Below are 22,999 nucleotides of genomic sequence, written 5' to 3' on the forward strand. Positions count from 1 at the left end.
CAATTCGTGACGAGACTGAAACTGTCACAAGCTTTAATGAGCTAGATGGTTTAGTCAATCTTTGCATGATTTGTAGAAGGAAACTCTTGGCTTTTTAATGATAGGACCCAAGGGTGCTGAATTTGCTAGTGTAACACTTAAGTACTCCATGATGACTGTTCTCTGACTATGTCCCATGGTGAACTCCGCCCCTACCCCCTCCCTGTTTCATGCCCTCTTAATCCCCCACACTCATGCGGGCTATTCTGTGCTCACACAGGTATGTATCAGCCATGACCACCCCGGCTCGTATGTCACCTGTAGATTTCCACACGCCAAGCTCCCCTAAATCGCCCCCTTCGGAAATGTCTCCACCCGTGTCCAGCATGACGGTGTCAATGCCCTCTGTGGCAGTCAGCCCCTTTGTGGAAGAAGAGAGGCCTCTGCTGCTTGTGACGCCACCAAGGCTACGGGAGAAGAAATATGATCATCACCCCCAGCAACTCAACTCCTTTCATCACAACCCTGCACATCAGAGTACCAGCCTCCCCCCTAGCCCACTGAGGATAGTGGAGGATGAGGAGTACGAGACGACCCAGGAGTATGAGTCAGTTCAAGAGCCCGTTAAGAAAGTCACCAATAGCCGGCGGGCCAAAAGAACCAAGCCCAATGGCCACATTGCCAATAGGTTGGAAATGGACAGCAACACAAGTTCTGTGAGCAGTAACTCAGAAAGTGAGACAGAAGACGAAAGAGTAGGTGAAGACACACCATTCCTGGGCATACAGAACCCCCTGGCAGCCAGCCTTGAGGTGGCCCCTGCCTTCCGTCTGGCTGAGAGCAGGACTAACCCAGCAGGCCGCTTCTCCACACAGGAGGAATTACAGGCCAGGCTGTCTAGTGTAATCGCTAACCAAGACCCTATTGCTGTATAAAACCTAAATAAACACATAGATTCACCTGTAAAACTTTATTTTATATAATAAAGTATTTCACCTTAAATTAAACAATTTATTTTATTTTAGCAGTTCTGCAAATAGAAAACAGGAAGAAAAAAAACTTTTATAAATTAAATATATGTATGTAAAAATGTGTTATGTGCCATATGTAGCAATTTTTTACAGTATTTCAAAAACGAGAAAGATATCAATGGTGCCTTTATGTTCTGTTATGTCGAGAGCAAGTTTTATAAAGTTATGGTGATTTCTTTTTCACAGTATTTCAGCAAAACCTCCCATATATTCAGTTTCTGCTGGCTTTTTGTGCATTGCATTATGATGTTGACTGGATGTATGGTTTGCAAGGCTAGCAGCTAGCTCGCGCTCTCTCTCTCTCTCTCTCTGTCTCTCTCTCTCTCTCTCTCTCTCTCTCTCTCTCTCTCTCTCTCTCTCTCTCTCTCTCTCTCTCTCTCTCTCTGCTTCCCGTAGCTCCCAACCAGTACTGTCTTGGACTGGCACATCCATCCAAATACCTTTCTACTTTGTATGAAGTTTTCTTTGCTTTCCCAATATGAAATGAGTTCTCTCTACTCTGTCAGCCAAAGGTTTGCTTCACTGGACTCTGAGATAATAGTAGACCCAGCAGCATGCTACTATTATGTATAGCAGGAAACTGCACCAAGTAATGTCCAATAATAGGAAGAAAGTAATACTGTGATTTTAAAAAAAAAACAAACTATATTATTAATCAGAAGACAGCTTGCTCTTGGTAAAAGGAGCTACCATTGACTCTAATTTTGACTTTTTAGTTATTGTTCTTGACAAAGAGTAACAGCTTCAAGTACAGCCTAGAAAAAAAATGGGTTCTGGCCTGCTATCAGGATAAATCTATCGACGTAGATAGATTCAACTCAGTTTCACTTTCTGTCTTGGGGGAAATGATCCAGCCACTCATATGACGACCAACCAACCACAGCTGCTAAACGTGCAATCCTTTCCGACATAGTTTTTAACTGACTGGTTGTACCCTCTTCTTGGCTCCAGGAGAGGCACATCGTGTCCTGAAGCCTCAGATCCAAGAGGACACTCAGCCATCTGCCCAACCATTGTATTGTACAATGTGCCCGTGGTGCATAGCGGTGACTTGGCCATTGTAGGAAAATGGTCCACTGGTAGAGTATTTAGGAGTGAGTGTGTAGAAGTCATGAGGGGAAAGCAGCTACACTACCCAGTTGACATCTTAACTTGGTTTGGTTGGCCACTCCTCTCTCCCCATTATGTTTCTCTTGTGTTCAACACTACCTTGGTTAGGTCATAACTATGCATGAATTTTTTTTTTTTTTGGCCAGGAATGGCCAATGTGCATGTGATTTGTGATTAGCAAGAACTTTCCATAGTGGTGCCTCACTAGGGAATGTCAATAGCATTGGGAAGATTGCAGCTTTTCTTGCGGAAGTTTCCCCCACTCGTATACCGATCTCTCTCCATAAATAGCCTGTACCTTCTTCCTTTTCTCTTCTCTTAAGTAATTTTCCCCATACTGTCTCAAAAGCAGGACTAAGATTGGTTCAAACTTTGTGTGTTCTCTTGTGACTAGAAAGCTAACGGACACTTATAGATATTAACGTATGAACAGCTGCTAATCCAGAGAGAAAAAAGAAAAGTGGGGGGGGGGGGCAGGGGATAACCCCTCAGAACCTGTGTATCCTCTGCCTGTTACTGTCAATCAAGACCGGAGTTTCCTGTGTTTCTAAGCAGGCTCTTAGGAGTTATATTGCAAAATGGGAAATACTTGAACAGAGGCTTGGCAAAGTCAGTGGCAATTTTTGATTCTTGTTCCCAGTTGACCCAAATCTATTTTCTTTACTGAGCTTGGTTATTAGTCAAGGGAAGTGATAACACACAAGGAGGTCTTAGAAAAACACTACAGACTGGCCACAAGTCCATGTGTTACACTCCTCCATGTTTCTAAGAGAAGCTTGACGGTAGGCCCTTCAAGTTACTCATAGTATTTGAAGTCTCTTGTTTCTTGCCATTGGTCACAGGGCAGTTCTCTGAGCTCGAAGCGATTTTTCATTTTTAGAACACACAGAGGAATGAACGTCCACTGGTGGAAGCCTAATGCTGACCTCCCAGTGTTGCAGAAAGTGGTCAACTTACCACAGGGAAGAAAAGTCAGCAAGCGTGAGGGATATTCTCTCATTTGTTTAACGTTGCCTTCTAAGGCCCTGACTCACCCTACCATTCAATCAAGGAGTTTCTTTATTGTTATTTTAAAACTCTAAAAATTCAGTTTCAAATCTATTAATACCAGGGTATTAAGAAAGTCCCTTCTAAAAAACAGACTCCTCTGATTTAAAAAAAATTTTTTTTTAAAAATGCAACATTTTACTATCATGAGAAGCTCTACAATTTTCAAATTGCAAATATATGTGATTTTTTTTTTCTTCTGTGCTTTGTCTGGTAATCTCCACTTGAGTTGAGAAAGCCTTTTCCCCAAGAGAACAAAGCTTTCCTTGAGGAGAACAGCCACATGGCTGATCTGATCGGGGCTACTGGTCTGGTCTGGTCTGCATTTCTATGTCTAGGAATGCCTCTCTAATGTTTCACTGCCAGGTCTCTCTCAAGCATCCCATTTATGAATCCAGGCAGAGCTGTAGCAGGGCAAAGGAATGCATGCCTATGGCCGAGGCATGTGCGAAGATGCCTTGCATTTTAACGGAGTCTGAATTACTCAGAATTTAAAAAAAAAACCAACTACGTTTCCTGGGTTTTAAATCAAAACTACTGAGCATTATACAGTGGGGTATAGTAGACATGAAACTCCTTTTGTACTTACTCAAGATTTGCTTTCTGTCCTGCTTTCCCCTCTGTTTATTCCCCTACCCTCAAGAGTGCCTGGTGGACAGACAGCCTTCTGCTTTCTACAAAATGGTCCTCCATGTAAGAGAGAATGTACCTCAAGCAGCAATATGCCATCTCTTTCTTGTGTCTGTGTGACTGTCAATCTGGGCGGAGTCTATTCAGGGTAATGTTCTCTGTATCTAGTCCTCTTTTGGCCTGAGGTTGTAGGTCTATGGCCCTATTCGTGAGTAAGGAAGATCTGGCCTTCCCTTTTAGTCCTGCCTGCATTCCAGCAGCGACAGAGATTTCTATCCACTAAGATCCATGAAACACTATGAAGAAACTCAGACAAAAGGAAATGGCCACACATCACAATTTCTATTCTATATTCTTTTGTAAATACACATTGTATAGTACTTAGATGTTTTCTTAAGTCACTTGCTGTCTTTATGAGTTAATGTTAGTTTTTACTCTCTAAACTTACTGTACCACATTGTAAATAACATAATGTCCTTTATTATTTATATTTAAGCATCTAACATAGAGAATTGTTTTCATATGAGTTTAAGATAAATGTTTAAAATATATGTTTTTCTTTGCTTTAAAATTATGTACCTTTTCCTTTTTCTTCCCATTTTTTAAAAGAATAATTTATTGTTCAGGAGAAAGAATATATATGTAATTGAAACTATTTGAAGAATGCACATTTGAAGGCCATGAGGTACTGATAAACTAAAGAATTTATTATCTCAACTACTAAGCAATAAGTAATTGTGATTTATTTAAAGTATTGTTCATTTCCCAAGAAAGTCATACTGCAATAAAAATGCTACTCTGTGGAGACATGGGTGTGTTGCTCAGCAGACTAAAATTCAGTCTGTTAAGAGTAGCACTTTTTGCCTTGCCAGCCATGACAGCTATGCTCTCTAGGACTGTGCTTCATGGACCCTGTGATCATCTTGTCTCTGTTGCTTTTGCCACATTACCCATCCGTAAATCACCTCCCTCCTGACTCTGTTGACCACGTCACTTCTTGCTGTAGGAAACACAAAATCAAGCAATAGGATGCTCCATTCCACAGCCACCAAATGGCCATTCACAGAGACATCAGAGGGAAACACTGACTAACTCTCTGGATCCTGATCGTTGATCTATTCTTCAGTGACATCAAGAAACTTACTCAGATTAATGGCAATGACTGTGCCAATCCTATGCAATCTTAAGAGGGGGAATAAAGAACAAGCAATCAAGGTTCAAATGGTTCAATGTCCACAGTAGCCTCAAAGACATCTATGCTAAACTTCCCTACAATGTCTTTAAATTTACTTCCCGTCATGCACAGCATTTTATAAGACAGCTAAGGAGCAGTAACTTTGCTCTCCTCATTCTATTAAAAAAAAAAAGTCAAACTGATGCCCAATGTACTGCTCAGGGAGGGGGCCTATGCATGGAATATTTCTCACATCATAAGACACTTCACAGTATGAAGGCAGTGCTTTTTATATTAAAATTAACCTTATGAAGCCATATTTTAACAAGTAGACACTTTGTGTGTAATTTTTATATATTTCAACCATTCTCATTATCTCAGATGGCGAGCATTTAAAAGATGTGTAAGAAGTCAGCCTGCTTCAGAGTTTGTGCATAACCTCAGATTTCCCATCCAAGTTCACCTTTGATGTAGACATGATGCCTGGTAATTTGTTATGGGGCACAAACATCATTTCCACGACATCTAGATGTCCAGGAGACTTGATGTTCTGAAGCCACATCGTGAATGCACTTGCCCACTACTCATTCAGCTGACAGGCCAAGCATCAGATCAGAAGATGAGAGAATACTTAAGCTAGGATGTGGATCCTTTCCTTGTTTATTCCGTAGAAATCTACATAGTAATGCAACCCCATGCCCAAACTAAGCCACAAGTTACTCCATAACTTGAAAGAGACTTGTGCACCTAAGTGGTCATGCCATTTCAAGCAGAAGAGTTACATAAAGGAAGGTAATGCAGAGAAATGAAAACTGGCTTCTAGTCAAACCAAGAGTCTAGATAGTTCCTATGATTCCCGAGTTGTGCTTGACTCCTGAGTGATAAATCTAAGCTAGTTCTGCCAACTGAGAAGGAAGGCGTCCATTTTCCCCAGCCAGTCTGCAGCCGTTTCTCTTCTCCGCTCCAATGATAAATCGTCAAAGGCCTTGACGTCAAGGATTTGGGGAGGAGTCAGGCTGGCCTGCAATCTAAACACTTAAGATACTGGAAAAAAACATGGCGCATCGATTGATCTTAGTTAGCATCATGTTGCATTTTTTCATTCTGGATATTCTTCTGAAAGATGATGCACTAAAAATAGCTTGTGGTAGGGACTTTATACCTATGAAGGGAAAACCTTTCTGTTTTAGGAAGCCGGATATTGTACCCTAAGAGGTAGTTGTTGGATCAGGCAGTACATGCTCTGTACATATCTGTAGGCCTTACCGATACCCTCGTCCTGCATTTTTCATCTCTCTGGTTAGTTACTGCTATTTAACTGTGGTTGACCTTAAAGGCATACCTGCTGTAGGAAAAGGATTTTATTACTGTAAAATATAATGACCAACCTCTTTTTTAATAATAAAAATGAGAGATAGAATGGAGCGATGATTCGACCCAAGGATCTTTCTCTAAATTTCTTTCAAATGAACTTATGGGAACAGAAGTTTGTGGAAGAAAATATATCTCTTCCTGCTAACTATGTTCCAACAAGGCTATGGAATTAACATTTTTACTGCCTTATTGTGCAGTCACATATGAAGAATCAAAGTACTAAGTGTCAATATTTTTACCGTTTATGACTTAAAACACCCTATATGGTTTTTTTTTAAATTTGCTTTATTCTAGGAAAAATGGTAGAGATTTAGGCACACGGAAGTTAAACTTCATTCTTAGAGCAATGTATCTACTGAGTTGTAGGCGTGTTGTGGATAGCTAATTTCTCTCAGTCCCTCCTTGCCAGTAGCCTCGGTATGATCAGCATTTCCATGCCCAGCTCTTAACATAGTATGAGTTCTGTCTAAATCAGCTTCTACCTGGGAGGAATAAGCCTTCCTGCCTTTGGTTTACCAATATTCTGGAACCTACATTGCTTATTGTAGCAACTGTCCATCTTCCCTAACCTCAGCTTTCGAAGAAAATGCAAGTCCAGCCACGAGAGTGAATTCACAATTTTGGTATGTAGGTGACCAATTCTAGTAAAAAAGAAGAGGGCCTTTGTGGTAAAAATAATGGTCCTACCACTGAGTTTTTGTGAAGTACGGCAGTCCTGATGTCTTCCTCAACTCAAGGTTGTGGTTCGGTGAGATTTAAACTGGAACACATGCAAGGGAATTAGGAAGTGTCTGGTATACCGTGAGTATTCAGATGGCTTCCTCCACTCCTCCTCCAGATCCTTAAGTCCAGAGATCAACATTTCTCAGTTTCCAATCAAGTATACAGAACTGCATGAGCTGAGCAGACAGACCATTTCACCAATCCCACATAAGGAAGAAACATGCTTTTTTTAAAAAAAAATAGCAACAAGTAATATGTTGAGAAGCAACATCACCAAATAACATTCAATGTAGCAGTTGTAGAAACTAAGATCTTTGTGTAAATTATTAGTAGTTTACTTCTTGTGTACCCATGCCATTCCATGTCAAGTCATTAATTTTTAATGGCTTATGATAATCTCTGAGCATAAGGTCATAGAAAATGAATACACCATGGCTCATGATGTGGCCTTCACGATGCCACCTTCAAACTACTAATAGAATGATCAAAAACTTCTCTTAGCCTGGCAAACTCTCTGATCTATACACATGCATTGGCCTTAAGTTTTTTCACATAAAGTTCACATACAATTTTTTGAAAAAGTATAATCCCAGCCAAGGCCTCCTGGGTGACAAAACTATATCAGACTAACACCAAGCTCACATATCTTTGTCGATTCCCATACCCACCCCACATCTAGCCAATTCTTTGAAGTTTCGACTTACTCTTCGCTCCCTTCATAGAACAAGATCTCATCCATATGATGAGTTAATAATTCTTAGACTAAAGTTGTTTGAATTCAGTCTTTTAAAACTTGGTCCTGCAAAACAGGTACTTGATTTAGGCTCATGATATCTATCATCATACTTGCAAATAAGCATCACTAATAGCAATGGAGTGTAATCTAATTGTTCATGTATAATCCTCCCTTTTAATGAAGCATTTTTTAAATTGAGAACAATCGTTAACACTAGTCTATCACAAAAAAAAAACAATGCAAAGGAATATTTTCTTTTCCTTTTTTTAAAAAGAGTCTTTTAGGTAGAAACTTTGTGCCTCTGATCATTAGCATCAGGAAGTGAGCATCGGTTATCACTGTCTTTCCCTCTAAAGTGAGGGTTTTCTAAGCTTTCTAGATCTCGGCCAGGTCCCTGGAAATTTCCACTGCTGTGGTTACTCAGACTCTTGTGGTCCCTTAGAGCAGAGCCTAAAGTGAGTTTTTTACCCTTTTCTAGGAAGAGGCTTCATTGGGATAACCATTTGTAGCTAGTAAGGTCTCCAAATCCTCACTAACTCCTCAGCTCTCTCCATCATGGAGGATGAGGAGGGGAGCGCTGAATGTGACAGCTTGGATATCCATTAACCACACCCTTTTGGTGAACTATTGCTGCTGCACTGACACAGGCACCCTACACAGCCACAAGTGTCCCCCCCGCCCCCTTTTCAGCATCTCCCTGAACAGATTGCAAAATACAAATGTGCTACTTATCTTGAGGGATCATTGCAGATTGTTCACATACATCAAATTTTCACACTGTTCCTCATAAACATATGCAAATAGTATGTGTCCATTAAAATCTCTAAAATCATAAAACTATACAACCTTGACACCTTGATAAACTGAATTTAAAGAGGATCCAAGGCAACATTCTTGAGCTAAGATGCCTGTCTTGGTAGGCCCTTGGGAAAGTTTTAGGCCTGGTGGTATGACATTTTTTTCTGTTACTTGGCCACAGACTTTTCTCACATGTGAAAAGACCGTAGCTCTACGGCTCGTTTGGAGAGCAGTTTGTGAGGAGCCCATGTCTAGCCAGGAATTAGGAGTAAGGCATCACTCTCTTCCTGCGAAGGTGTTGACAAGAATATGCTGGGTATTGCTCAGGTTCAAACCACATCAGTTATCATCAAAGAAGCAACTACTGTTGGGGAATATCTCCACATCTTGTCAGGAGAGGCACCTGCCACCCATAGACTAAACCACACTAGAACATGATTCTACAGGTTTCCCTCCACATCAACTGGGTGACAGATGACTGTCAAGTCTTTCCATCTTCTCCATCACCTTGCTTCTTCCTTCGCTTCTTGTTCTCACCCTCTGCCACAGGGCCACCAGCACCCTGACTGACCTGCTACATCTGCTCCCCTGAGCCATCCTTCCTGTTCTGATGGTGAACCCTAACTCTCATATCTTAGCAGGCTAGACTGCTGGATAAACCATGGCTCCCCATGGACGAAACTCCTCAGCCTGACCTAAGAGGCCCTTCACAGTCTGCTTCTATGAGGTGGCTCCAGCTTGTCTGTCAGCATCATTGCTCACCCCAAGTCTTGTGATTTTCTGTTTCCCGAGTACACCGTATCGATGTTATTGAATCCCAGTCATTGGCATACCAACTTCATATATTATTGTCATGTACCTCTTGTATTATTATTTGCATATTGTTTTTGATTGACTGCATTTTAACTAAAATAAAGTCATTTCAAATAAAACCTTGTATGGATGCCATGAATAGAAAACCGCAATCAGTTGCCATAATTAAGATAAACTGTACAAAAAAAGTATAGTAAAAACAAAGCATTATCAAGTTCTAGCAAGATGCCACTATCTATAAAAGTCTCAGAACACAATGTCAATGCTCTGACGAAGAGGCAGACCAGCAAGCATTACAGAGAGGAAAAATGTATTCAGGAAGCTTGGGAAGACTTATTTCTTCAGTTTATTAGAACTAGAGAGGAATTAGAGAACTAGAGAGAATTAGAATTGACGAGGAAGTTCTTCTGTATTTTATTAAGTATTCTTCAGTGCTTGGTGCTAGGTCAATGTGCCTACGTTTAGTCCTCCCTACATCTTAGGAAGCAGATGGACTCATGCCTCTGTGTACTGTTTATGTTGCTCTAGCTGTCTTCTCCAGTAGCCTCCTGACAAACATTTTTATCTTTCCTATGGGTAAAACAAGTCTCCTTTGGAAAGCATCTTGTGGATCAGAAATTCTTCCCTTCCTGCATAGTTTTTCATTTCTCTCCCACTGCCTTACAGTTGTGCAGTCTTCAACAGTGTCTTCTAGCTACCTCACACTGGTAAATCATCTGGAATTCACCCGGCAGAAGACTGTACATCCGTTGAGCACACAGACAATTGACCCAAGTGTGTTAATTGACTGCCCAGCACAGGGCCTTGGGCATGGGACATACTGAACGTCAGAGGTCAGAAACAGGAGCTACATACACAGATTTAAGACCAAGTGAAGAATCCATACAATTCCAAGCATTTTCAAAGCCAAAACAAAAGAAGAGTGGTCTATGGGTTATTTTAAGTGGGAAAATCAGATTAAGTTCCTAAATTGTAGTAAAAAGAAGCAAACCAAAGAAACACCCCAAACCAAAAAAAGACGAGCCAAAGTGTGAAGAATGGAAGTCCCTGATGTATGCTAGATTCTGTAGTGAATTCATAAACATCGCATGTAACGTTTGCGCTCAGACTGGCTTTGTCTCTACTGGCCCTTTAACTCTAACATAACATAAAACTACCCCTTCAACTCTATTCACCCCTCTCCCCTCCCATTCATTTTCTAAGACCCTAAAATAACACCTCTTAAGTGGACATGGCTCACCAGGTGGATCTGTTAAGTCGGATTTTTACATTCACTGTTGAATTCACACCAACCCAAAGTTTTCCAACTTTCTGGATGCCTCCACGGTGTGTTGACCTGCGACCTGCCCTCAAAGAGATTTTCAAATACACTAGTGATTAAGCATGAAGCCAACATGCTGTACAAGCAAATGGTCATTATAACCTCATGCAGATTTGCAAGGTCTGTGGCCAGAGATCTAGTCTGGCTGACTCTATTTCACAGGTAGACGGGATGTAACTAGTCACGAGGAAATGGAAGAGACTGCTGTTATCGTGCAAAACGTCTGTAGTTCATTTAGCCTAGAAGTGTTCCTTTATTCACTGAGAAAGTTATGGCAACTTGTCTACTAAAAAGTAAAACCTTTTGCTGTATGTTCTCTGGGGTGGGAGCGGGGGGGGGGGGATTCTAGGGATGCCCATAACTTAAGTAATTCAGAAGCTGAAGAGGTAAAGTCACATCGTTATTAAACATGACCAGCTAATAAACAAACCCAAGTGACAAGGCTGGCTGGGGTTTCATAGAACTTTAAACTCCGCATCAGGCAGTTGTAGTAGAAATGACAGCACCGTTTGCAAAGATCATTTCATGCAATTGGTGGAGCCAATACCACCTGAACTGCTCCCCACTCTGTGGCTCTCAGATACAGCATCAGTCTCTGTGCTGCCGACCCAGGGATGCCAGGATCAGCATCCAGGAGGGAAGACACCACATGGCTCCCGATGGCAGCTTTCCCACCTAAAAATGCACGGGGCAGCCAAGCAGATTCTGAGATATGAACGTCCTGGAATCTTGTAAATGTCTAAGCCTCTGAAGCCAACCTGTTCGTGTTTCAAGACAGGGCAGGGGTTTATTTTCTTCTAATCCAATGTCTGTTGCTGCGATGGTGCATGCTTGACATTGCTAAATTTAGGTGAGTGAAGCAGGAGGATTGCAAGACCTGGGAAGGCCTGAGCTACACTGAGAAAGCCTGCCTTACCCTCCCCTCACCACAATAAAACAACACCCAGAGGTCAGAAGCTCAAACAAATCCCACTGATGTTTGTAACACTCTTCTTTAAAGTCACAACTTAAGACCACAGAACATTTTGCTTTTCACCATCACCGAGCCAATCACATGTGGGCCTGGGTTGAGAATCTGGCAGCTTTCTCAATGACATAGAAATCAAAAGTCGGCTACTCCCACTCTTTCTTGTACAGGTTCCTTTGTCAACCTTGTACTCTGAGAGTTCACACTGTGGAACTTACACCACTGTTTGTCTATATGCAGCAAAGGCAGAGACTGTAGAAGCAACAGGAGCCCTGAAACCATCAGGATCTAGGTTCGGTTCCTCCTTCTCTCACATGGAGAATTTTGACCTACTCCAAGTCAGTAGGGGAAATAAGTGACAAAATTATTGGATCAAGCTTCAGCATGCTACCCTGCCATCTAGTAGTGCTCAATGAATGCATGTCTTATTCAGGCATGGCAATAATTCTAATATAAGAGGAGATTGAGAATCCAGACAAGGGGATGAAGAGTTCAAACATAACCTAGAGTGCATAGTATGTCATGTCTTTCTTTGCAGACAAATCTCCTGTGTCTGACAGAAGAAAATGAACAGGTTATGTTTCTGACTTAGCAACCTGGCTTGTGTTGGTTGATCCCACCCTACCCTCAGCTGTCTTAAGGAGATTGGTAGAGGTTGTAACATTTCAGGGAACAGAATTTCAGCCTTTGTCCCCAGATTGATGCTTCCAAACCTCTCCCAACCACCTGTACCCTCTTTCCTCAGCTACCAAAACATCAGAGACCCAACTTCCTGAGAACTAGACTGGCCTAGTGGAACAGGTGCTTCTCCCCCCTCCTCCCCCGGAAGAAAATAATTTTACAAAAACAAACAAAATTCGATGACTTGCTCCATCCAATTAATGAGAGCTAATTTAGATGTCAAGGCCATTCATTATGCATAGTCTCCTCTCTCCCAGGCACTTCGGCTCCACTCGAGATCCAGCATCACCACGAACCACATAAACAAGCATGATATCCATTTTAGATTTGGTTCGCCTGCAGGGCTGCAGTCCCCATTTTGAGGAAATAGGTTTGCACCCCAATTGAGCAAATAATGAGGGGTTTTTGCTCATGACAGAGGTTATGGCACAGCATTCTCCCTCATTATGACTTAATTTAATTAGCTGTGCTACAGTGATAGCTGGGCTGTACAATGGGCTTCTGTTTACCCTAGGTAACTGCAAGACTAGCGTAAATATGAGATGCAACTGATCGGCCTATGGAGAACGCAGTGAATCCTACTTATTTTTAAGGGGACTGGGTGAGGTGACTGAGAAGCATCCCTGGGAATTCTGAACCCACAGGCGCTTTCCAAAATATGCTTACAGAGAAGAAAGCAGCAAAACTACACTCTGCCTTTGAAATCACTCTGTGGCCACTGAACGTTGAGGACACTGATGGGAGCAGTTAGTACAGCCGCTGGACTCCCATCATCAGCATATCTGTTTCCTCCCCACCTCCCGAGACTCCAGGTGGTTCAGCAATAGCATCTTCTCCAGGATGAGGTCCAGGATGAGGTCCAGGATGTCAAGATGTTTTTCCTTTTCTGACTGATACCCAGGTAGGTAAATCTTCTGAAAGGTTTCACATGTGCACAAAGACTAAGATCTATTATTCTTAATATGGATGTCTTTGTTATGGTTCCTCTTGTTGTGATGAAACGCCAAGACTAACAAGTTTTGGAGGCACAGGTTTATTGGTTTACACTTCCACACTGTAGTCCATAATCGAAGGAAGTCAGGGCGGGAACCTGGAGGCAGGAGCTGATGCAGAAGCCATAGAAGGGTGCTGCTTACTGACTTGCTCGCAACCTGGTCTTGAGACGTTTATCTCAATGGCAGCTCCCTTCCCTCAGATGACTCTAGCTCCCTTGTCCTCAACCTTCCTAATGTGTGACTGTGTTGTAGCAAATATTTAATCTCAATCTAATTTCTACCCTGCCTTTGTTCATCCAGCTCCCAGATAAAAGATACTCAACTTTGTCTTTACGGTAAGCTTCTAATGCACTAGAACTTGGCACATATCTACCCTCTATGCTGTTATGTCTGCCTCCCTATCAATAACACTGAGATATGACTTTCCATGTTCCACATGGGCTGCTCTTACTCCAACTGGTCAACCCACATGGCCAGTAATTATGATCACTTACCCTGTAGCATCTTCCTCTCTCTACTTCTTTTTTCTCCTTTTGTTCTCTTCTCTGACCCCCAGCTCAGGAACCCAAACTTAGGCTATCTTGCTCTTTTGTCTACCTATAAGTTGCCAACACCTTTATTCAACCAATAGTTTTAAATTAAGGAGCAAGGTCACATAACATTACTTTATATATGTGCAGACTCTCTGGGGTAGCCTGGGTCCCCCAGGGGCTAGTATTTAGCATTATGATACATAGCAAAAGACCAATCCTCAACATGACTGAACTTGTAATACAGTTTCTTATGTTGTGATGACCCCCCCAACCATAAAAATATTTCATTGTTACTTTATAACTATAGTTTTGCTACTGTTATGAATCATAATGTAAACACCTGAGATACAGGATACCTGATATGCAACTCCTGTGAAAGAGTTTTTGACCCCCAGAGAAGTCATGACCCACTGTTTGAGAACCACTGCTCAGACTGTCTGAAGTTAATATACAACAAGCTAACATAGGGAGATAGAGAAGTCTCCAGATTTTGCTCTTTGAACATAACAAACTAGCGTTCTGAAGCCATAGGATGTTTAGCATTTCTGCTCAGGTTTGTAGCATGGTATCCTTGTGGGAGCAGAGCTGTTCTCTGGTTCCACTTCACTTGCTGTCTTCAGAAGGTGGAGTATTGAGTGGGGGCATGTGATAAACCTTTCAATCATAAGATGGAAACAAAGGGAGATTTAGACAAGTAATAAATGGCTTCTCGAACAACTAGTGTAACCAGCCATCCATCTGTCAACAGTAGTACAATGTGAAGACACCACTGAAGATTACCCAGGAGACAATGTTCAGTGACACGTGGTTCAGTTGGTTACTAGGACCACCTGCCACCTGCAAGGCTATCAAGTGAGCCCTGGCTACACTGTGAATCCATGCATTGCCACAAGTACATGCTAATGGTCCCTTCAATGTCTGATATTAATTCTCTCATTGTCCTTCATCCATTCTAAAACTTATCCTTATTCATTACATGATAAGCATGCCACCATTCAACATACATACACTGAATGTATGTAATACACACCGCACTGTGCTAGAAGCCCCTGGTACAAAGAGAACAGTGTATCTCATCTGAACACATCTTATCCTTCAGAGGGGACACATTCAGGATTTTAATAATAATGCTAAACAACATCAGTATGAGTTCAACAGAAAAGAACACAAGACTTACACTGTCTCATATGTTTATTGCCAATTCTGCAATGTGACTGTTAGGTGAACCTTGATAACACATGAAACAACTTGAGCCTTCATTCAATTTAACTCTTAGAGTTCTAAAACCTTTAAAAGATATGACCATTACTATCGGACATATACTGAACATCTAAATTATTATTTGGCTCAGGACAACTGCTGCTTCTTAATGACTTTCATGGGACTGTAAAGTTCCACAAGAGCTATGAGAGCCCTGAGGACACAGGAACTGTCTGAGGGTATAGTTTAACTAAGTTTGAAATAATTGTTGCTGGGTTGGGGATTTAGCTCATTAGCTCAAGGCCCTGGGTTCGGTCCCCAGCTCTGAAAAAAAAAAGAAAAGAAAAGAAAAGAAAAATAGAAAAAGAAATAATTGTTGCTTACCCAAAAGACAACAAGAAGTTCCTTTCTAAGGGAAAATGCCCTTAACAGGGTTTTTTCAACTTGGCATGAATAGTGCAAACAAATGTATCATTGCAAGTGGTTTAAAAGATAGCCGTGTGTAGATAGCTGCAAATCAGGTTTGGGGTAAGGTCATTTGTTCACTGTGTCAGCCCTGGAGTAAATTAATAAACAAGGTAACATGCTTAGAAATGGGATTTATAAAGTTGTTTTTGAGGAGCATAATATGAAGAAAGGGGGAGGGAAGGAGGGACAGAAGGAGGGAGGGGAGAGAGAGAGAGAGAGAGAGAGAGAGAGAGAGAGAGAGAGAGAGAGAGAGAGAGAGAGAGCACAAATCAATGATGTAGACAAGCTGGTGACTCAGGAAGGGATTGGAGGGGTATAGGTGGAGAATGATAGTCCTGATGACTAGATAACATGTAGTATAAAGATATGGTGCCATTAACTTGACTTTGGAAGAATCCCAATACCTGTCTTAAAGAAATGCTTGCTGAGTATGAATCATGCTTGAAAGTCATGCTCTGAGAAGATCACCCCTTTAAATGAGATTCATTTCCCTCCACGGTAATAAATTCTTTCACTTGGTTTTAGATGTAAGAACACTTCAGACTGAAGGCAGCCTATCATCCTCTCTCAAACTGCTTTTAATAGAAGTGACATTTTGACAAAACCAGGCATGATGCTCACATCCTATCCCACGTTCTAATCCATTTATTTATTTACCACAGAGTCATCTACCACCTAGTGATAGCATCCTCCCAACACTCTGTTTCTTGTTTTGCTTTGTTTGTTTTTTATGGTGCTATAGTATGCTTCTCTTGTTTGATGATGTCTGAAATGCTTTGGGAAACCTGGGCATTCGAGAATTCATTTGGGGAATATTTTTACTTGTTTCTGAAATCACTGTAAATGTTGCAGATTATTTGAGGTACTATGCTGTGATCTGCTCTCTCAGTCTTTCTGGAAATGAAGATTTTTCAGCTCAAATTAGTCTTCATAGGGACTGGCTGGCTTACTGATGCTCTAGGTTGCCTGAGGTCTGGGCATTATCCATGGAACATGTTTGCTGAGCAGTGTTAGTAGATACCCTGATCATTCCTACATTCCTGCCTGCTTTAAAGCAGAAGACCTCCCTTCTAGAGAATACACATCCTCGTGCTCATAGATGAGCACTGGAGAAACCAGGAATGCTAAACATGCAGGGTTGTTTCTTCCCAGGAAGAGATGTATACCTGTTTCCACCCAGAAAGCTGGAATTGATGTAGTTAATAGCCTGGTGATCTGTGCTAGCTGTAAGGCCAGGAGATACCCAGACTATTGTGTTTATACCAGTCTCCTCCTCCTTAGACCTTCATTCTGAACATCGTTTCTCACTCAATAGAACCCATCCTTGGGAGAGATGTCATATGTACTTTGTAGCTTGATGACCTCTACAATGACCTAGAACACATGAGTTCCACCCCACCCTAGGCCTTTAAGCTATAGACTCCATTTTTATGGTAGAGGTCACATATACTTTGCAAAAGAATTTCAGATGTAGTTATGCCTTTAAGCTTTGTTGCACACATGGAACTGAGAAAATTTACTAGGAAACACTTTTTTCCAAAACGGTACTGTACTTAAATATGCCTAAATAAACTGTCTGGAGTCAGACCATACAAGTTTAAACCAACACTGGCTACGAGTTATATTGAACTGGATTTCCTTCTTCTGTCATGCAGATGAGCCCTAGTCTTTACAAAGACCCCCATGTTAGCAAGTCTACTGATGTTGCCTTTGCGCCTATCTTGTTTCTAGAGTCATTTCTAGAAGAGACTGTCCCAGCAGACTTCCTGGAATTCTGGCTTTCCTGATCTTTCCATCCCTACCCCCTCTTTCACGATGTTCCTTGATCCATACAAGCAGGAGCTATGATCTAGATAAACCCTTTGAGGCTGGCCTCCCCACAATCTGTTAATCTTTGCTTTGTGTCTTGATGTGAGTTTCCATGATGATCTCCATCTGCCATTAGGAGAAATGTCTGGTGAGGAGTGATGGCTGCACTTATCTGTCAATACCAGGATAAGACTTTATAATGCAGAATGGAATTTATAATGCAGAACATCACATGGTCATGTCCACACATACCAAAATATACCTGAATTACATACACACACACACACACACACACACACACACACACACACACACACACACACACAAGGCTCCAAAGTTGAAATTCAAAGAGAACTATGGTACATGTATGTTGCTGTGACATCAAACTTTGCTTTTTTCCCTTTGTTTTTAAAACTATCACCACACACAACACATCCTACTGTATGCCACAAGCACACTGTTTCGGAAACAGACACATTTGTGTCTTTCTGAAAACATCAGAATGTGTTTAACAACAATAAGTTCACAAGCTACAACAGATTCACTGGCATTCATTTGCTAGGGAGCCTCCCTTTTGTTGATAGTCCTGGAGAAGACAAGCCACAAGTTCTTTCTTTCTTTCTTTCTTTCTTTCTTTCTTTCTTTCTTTCTTTCTTTCTTTCTTTCTTTCTTTCTTTCTTCCTTTTCTTTCTTTCTTCCTTTTCTTTCTTTCTTTTTTTTTAGTTTTTGATTTTTAGATTTACTTATTTTTATGTTAAGTGTGTGTGTGTTGTGTGTTCCACAAGTTCTTTTATGCCAATTTTAATTACAGACATTAACTCTCAGTTCACACATTACATGTGGTAATATATCTCTATAGGTGCATATGCAAGTTTCAGCATGAGAGCAAAGGATTAAGGAAGCAAAGACTCCAAAGATGAGGCCTTCCCAGTCCTTCCAAAGAAGTATGAAAAGTCCTAGCTGGCGATGGGTTGAAGTGCAAAGGAGTCTATGGGGATAGGATAAGAAACCAGCAGGATGTCTCCGGAGAGGTTCTGTGGCTGCTGCTGCAGAGTCTGGCTGCGGGGTCAGAGTTGTGTATAACTTGCAGAGGTGAAAGTTAGGACTGGGGCTGGAGAGACAGCTCAGAGGTTAAGAGCGCCGCCTCCTCTTCCAGAGGTCCTGAGTTCAATTCCCAGCAACCACATGGTGGCTCACAACCATCTGTTATGGGATGCCCCCTTCTCGTGCATACATAGAATATAGTGTATGCATATGCATTACATAAATACAATTAAAAAAAAAGAGTTAGGACTGGGCCCAGACTAATGAATGGGTAGATGGATAGGTGGCATGCCCAGATGGGTGGGCAGGAGGACAGGAGGACAGTAATTTGAGTAGACCACATCAGCAGAGGGGACAAAGCCAAACTGAAAACCAAGGGACAGGTCAAGAGTTTTCTGCCTGTTGGACCTTGACACACAAACTGTATGCTGAGGTGAAAGTCTGGTGGTTGGCATGCCAGTGCTAAGTGTCCAACTATTGTGACATGCAGATGTAAATATTACACCTTTTCCTTGCTCTGCTGCAGCCCATAAGTTTTGTTCCAGGCTTGAGTTGGCTGATATTTTAATACACCCACGTACCTCTACCTCCCAAATTTATCCTGATAAACTTTTAGGGTGGTACCCTTTCTATTTTCTGGAATAAGTTAACAGTCTGTGCCTTATGGATGGTGCGAGACAGATCATGCTATTTTTGTGTCCACCCACATACACAGAATTAAAATGCAGTCAAAAACTGCATATAAATTGGAGTCTTTCAGGGCGAGACAGTGTAAACAACAACAAACTTAATGAAACACTGCTTTATGTAGTGTCTCTGTGTTCTTTCTATTAGCTGTGAATAAAGACCATGTCTACACTCAACCTGGGGAGGAAAGGGTTTATTTTACCTTACAACTTACAATCCTTTATGGAGGGAAGTCAGGGCTGGAATCTGAAAACAGAAACTGAAGCAGAAATCATGGAAGAACTCTCCTTATTGGTTTGCTCCCCATAATTTCCTCAGTCTGCTTTCTCATACAACTCAGAACCACTTGCCCAAGAGTGGCATCACCCACAGTGGGCTGGACCATCCCACATCAAGCTTTAATCAAGAAAATGTCCCACAGGCTTTCCCATAAGACAATATGGTGGCGGGGAGGGGGCATTGTCTCAATTGAGGTTCCTTTTCTCAGATATGTCTAGGTTTGTGTCAGTTTAACAAAAGCCAGTCAGCACTTACCCTGTGAAGCAGCACACAAGCTGATCTCAAGACTACGCTTCAATTTATGGCTGCCATTCGGGGCTTTGAGAAATAGTATTTAGGAATTATGCTGCAATCACCTTTGACCTTTACATTTAGCAGTGCCTGGAAGGTTGAATGTTCTTAGTAGTGTAGGTTCCTGTAACTGAGGCTCCAGAAAAGGAAATGATTTAATTTGTCCAAGATTTTTCTGTTGAGGTTGTCTTGCTATCTATTTAAATGCTAAGTGAAGGTTTCAAAAACAGCCAGTCTGTGACCCTGCCTCCAAGCTATTTCTGGTTGGTAAATATGGCAATAGCCAGTAGCTGGGCAGAGAAACATAGGTGGGCTTTAGGTTTCCTGGGCTTGGAGTCTGAGGAGAACCATGAGGAAAAGAAGGTGAATAGAGGAGAGAGATGCCATCATGGGTTAGGTGAGCCATTAAAAAATGTGACCCTGAGGGCTGGCCTATTGGAGTTAAGAGCAACCCAGATGAAACATAGTAATTAATAAATCAGAATTATTGATAGACAAGTAGATTCTAATAGCATAAAGGGTAGGTAAATGCTGTTTAAGGCTTGTTGTAAATTTTAAGGCTGTGTGTGTCTTTTATCAAGGAACTAAATGGTCAAAGGCCGGATGGGAAATCCAGATTGGGACTAAAAATTTCTACTACATTTTTCCCTATGCTAGTTTTACCCAAGATGAATGGCAAAAGATGTCCTTGCAGGAAGTGGGGTTAGATGGTTCTCTAAATGAAAATAGATGATAATATTACAATATTACAATATTGTTCTTTTTTAGTATGTATCTAATATGTCATCAGAGTCACTAATGAAAAGTAGACAGAATTACCTTTGGTCTTTTCAATTAGTGTAATGGGGAATCTGAATTTAGCAATGAGAAAGATTCAGACATGCCCAGGCATGTTTATAGAATTGGTGGGAGCAGCTGCCAGAAGCCTGTTTGCATATGGAATGAGGGTCCTCTGGGGATTTTTCTCATTCTGAAGGAAGAAGTTGCCTGGCAACAAGAGTTTGACCCATGGGGAGGTCCTTACCCAACAGAGGAGCAAGGAAGTCTGAGTCCAGCGAGGCACTTGTCATTTAGCTCTGTCTCCCAGCTGGCTGTCAATAATGTATGACTGTGTGCTTCACAGAGTGAGTGTACAAAGTAGAAGACATTGTCTTCTTTTTCTTCTGGTTCTATTTAATAGACCAAAACCTAAATAGGAGGGAGCTGTCTCTCCTTTCCCCATTTTTTACTTTGCATATAGTAATGTTACTAAAGCATTCATAGCAATTCATGACACAACAGCAGAAGTCCCAGGAGAAAAGCTCTGAAGGCCATGGAAACATTAAGAATTGATGTGGTAGCATCCAGATGGCACTTCCTTTTCTATATTAGTACATCTCTTGGTACTGTCATTGCTATAGTCCTACTTAAGCAGTGTGAAAGCCAGTTGGTATCCTGCAAAGTGAGATCAGATATAAGCCAGAAGGTGTTGTGCCCAGTATGGGAGGTCAAAGAATAGCAAGCAAGAGGCATACATGATCTTCCCTATGATGGGAAATACTGAGAATAATTCACAAAATGTTAGGACCTCCAAATCCTGACATCAATATTCTTCCTGGAACGCTGAGTTACACTTTCAGATGAACATTTTAAGTTTTCTTTTAAAGGACAGAGGTCCTCCTTAAAGAATGTGGGACAGTTTGGTGGTTAGCTATTTGTGGAAATTCCTGTTATTCTACCTGATGACCTATGTTCTCACCTCTTCCAAATCTCCGTCAGTTATATAATAGGGATAACAGGAATGGGGTAATCTTGTCCATAGAAGTACAATGCTCATATGAGACACATTAACTTCGCTGACATGTGTAGAATTTTAGAGGATGCTCAATGTTATCTTTACACGGAAGTCCTTCCCTGGTGTGATATTGACAGAGATGTCTTGTGAACACTGTTATTCCTGGGAGATTTGCACATGGCACTCAGAGGGAAAGAAGAAGAAACAGAGAATTCTCAACACAAAAGCTTCACTATGACCTTGCCATCTGCAAGATATTTACACACTCTACATTTTCTTAGATCGTCCTCAAGTAAAATTATTGTATTCTTAAAATTTTGATGTGCCATTATGATTGTGTTTTCTAATGCATTTAGCTTTGTTTAGATTTGGTACCTGATTGGAATTTATCCATGCACTGTTTCTTGAGGCTACCTATTGGACTTTTCTCAGTCTCAGTGTCTTTATTGCTCTAACACAGGAACTAATATCTCTAACACATGGCTCTGGTGAAGATCAAATATGATTCAGCTCCAGCATGTAACAGATACTCAGCAAGTTCACTAATTTTACAGTTAAAAATAAAGAAATAAAAAGCCCCCCTCCCATCAACAATGCTTGAACTCTGGGTTGTAAAGCTCTATATATACTTCCTAGGCGTTCCCTCTTCACACATGCTGAATAAGCCATGCTCATAAAAATGGAGTGTTTTCTGTAAGCCAGCATCTCTGCAAAGTCCTTTATATGGATTATCTCAGATATACAAGACTGCATTCGTCTGTGTCTTTAGTTGGATGGTTATTAGAAATTCTGTCTTACTCAGGAATTTGGATGCCCAGGAGTTTTGGAAAAGTATCATAGACATATTTATCTATCTACAACTCGTTATACTCCAGCGTCAGCATTCCTGTTTGCTATGGATTGGATAGAAAGTCTTCTCCTCAAAAAGTAGCTGTTGTATTGAAGAAGGCTTGGTACTTAACGAGTGGTCATATTTTTCTTTTTTTTTTTTTTCTTTCTTTTTTTTTTTCAGAGCTGGGGACCGAACCCAGGGCCTTGCGCTCGCTAGGCAAGTGCTCTACCGCTGAGCTAAATCCCCAACCCCCGAGTGGTCATATTTTGATAGCTTCGGGAAATATGAGGAGATGGGGCTTAGCTGGAAGGAAGGTCCTTGTGAATTCTATCCCAGTCCTATTTCCTCCTTGCTTCTTGTCTACTATGAAGTAAATAGCCTCTTGTTCCACCCATTTCACCATGATGTCAGCTTTGCTTCACATCCAATGGATTGAAAACCCAGAAACTAGGTGCCAAAAATGGATGTCATCCCTATAGTTGACCCCTCAAGCTAAAGAATTGCCTAGTTGGCGTCCATTTATTTTTAAGCTTCTGATTAATGTTGCTTTTGAAAGAGCGTACCCCTAAACGGGGAGCCGCATCTCTCGCTCCAATCGCGGGGTGGGGTGCCCCCAGGAATCACGAGTAGCCAGTCTTGATGTAATAGCAAGAGGTAGCTTTTATTAACAAGATCCCTATTAGCGGGATCCCGGGTCGATACG

At 41.4% G+C, this 22,999-nt stretch overlaps 2 protein-coding genes across 19 annotated transcripts in view; both read left to right on the top strand.

Annotated features, from left to right (window-relative positions):
- The window catches only part of Nrg1 (neuregulin 1), a 1,057,931-nt gene extending 1,048,397 nt beyond the window's left edge, over positions 1 to 9,534 (top strand). For 11 of the 19 annotated variants that reach the window (NM_001271130.3, NM_001271128.3, NM_001271125.3 and 8 more), the window contains 1 exon segment: positions 260 to 1,893. In NM_001271130.3, coding sequence (NP_001258059.1) covers positions 260 to 914 — 655 coding nt within the window. In that variant the 3' untranslated portion in view covers positions 915 to 1,893. 19 annotated transcript variants of the gene reach the window in all.
- Erich1 (glutamate-rich 1) overlaps positions 1 to 22,999 on the top strand; it is a gene marked incomplete at its 5' end in the record, with an annotated part of 52,793,804 nt that overhangs the window by 37,545,471 nt on the left and 15,225,334 nt on the right.

The sequence above is a fragment of the Rattus norvegicus genome, chromosome 16 (genome assembly GCF_021556685.1).
Source record: "Rattus norvegicus strain SHRSP/BbbUtx chromosome 16, alternate assembly SHRSP_T2T, whole genome shotgun sequence".
Taxonomy (NCBI): Eukaryota; Metazoa; Chordata; class Mammalia; order Rodentia; family Muridae; genus Rattus; species Rattus norvegicus.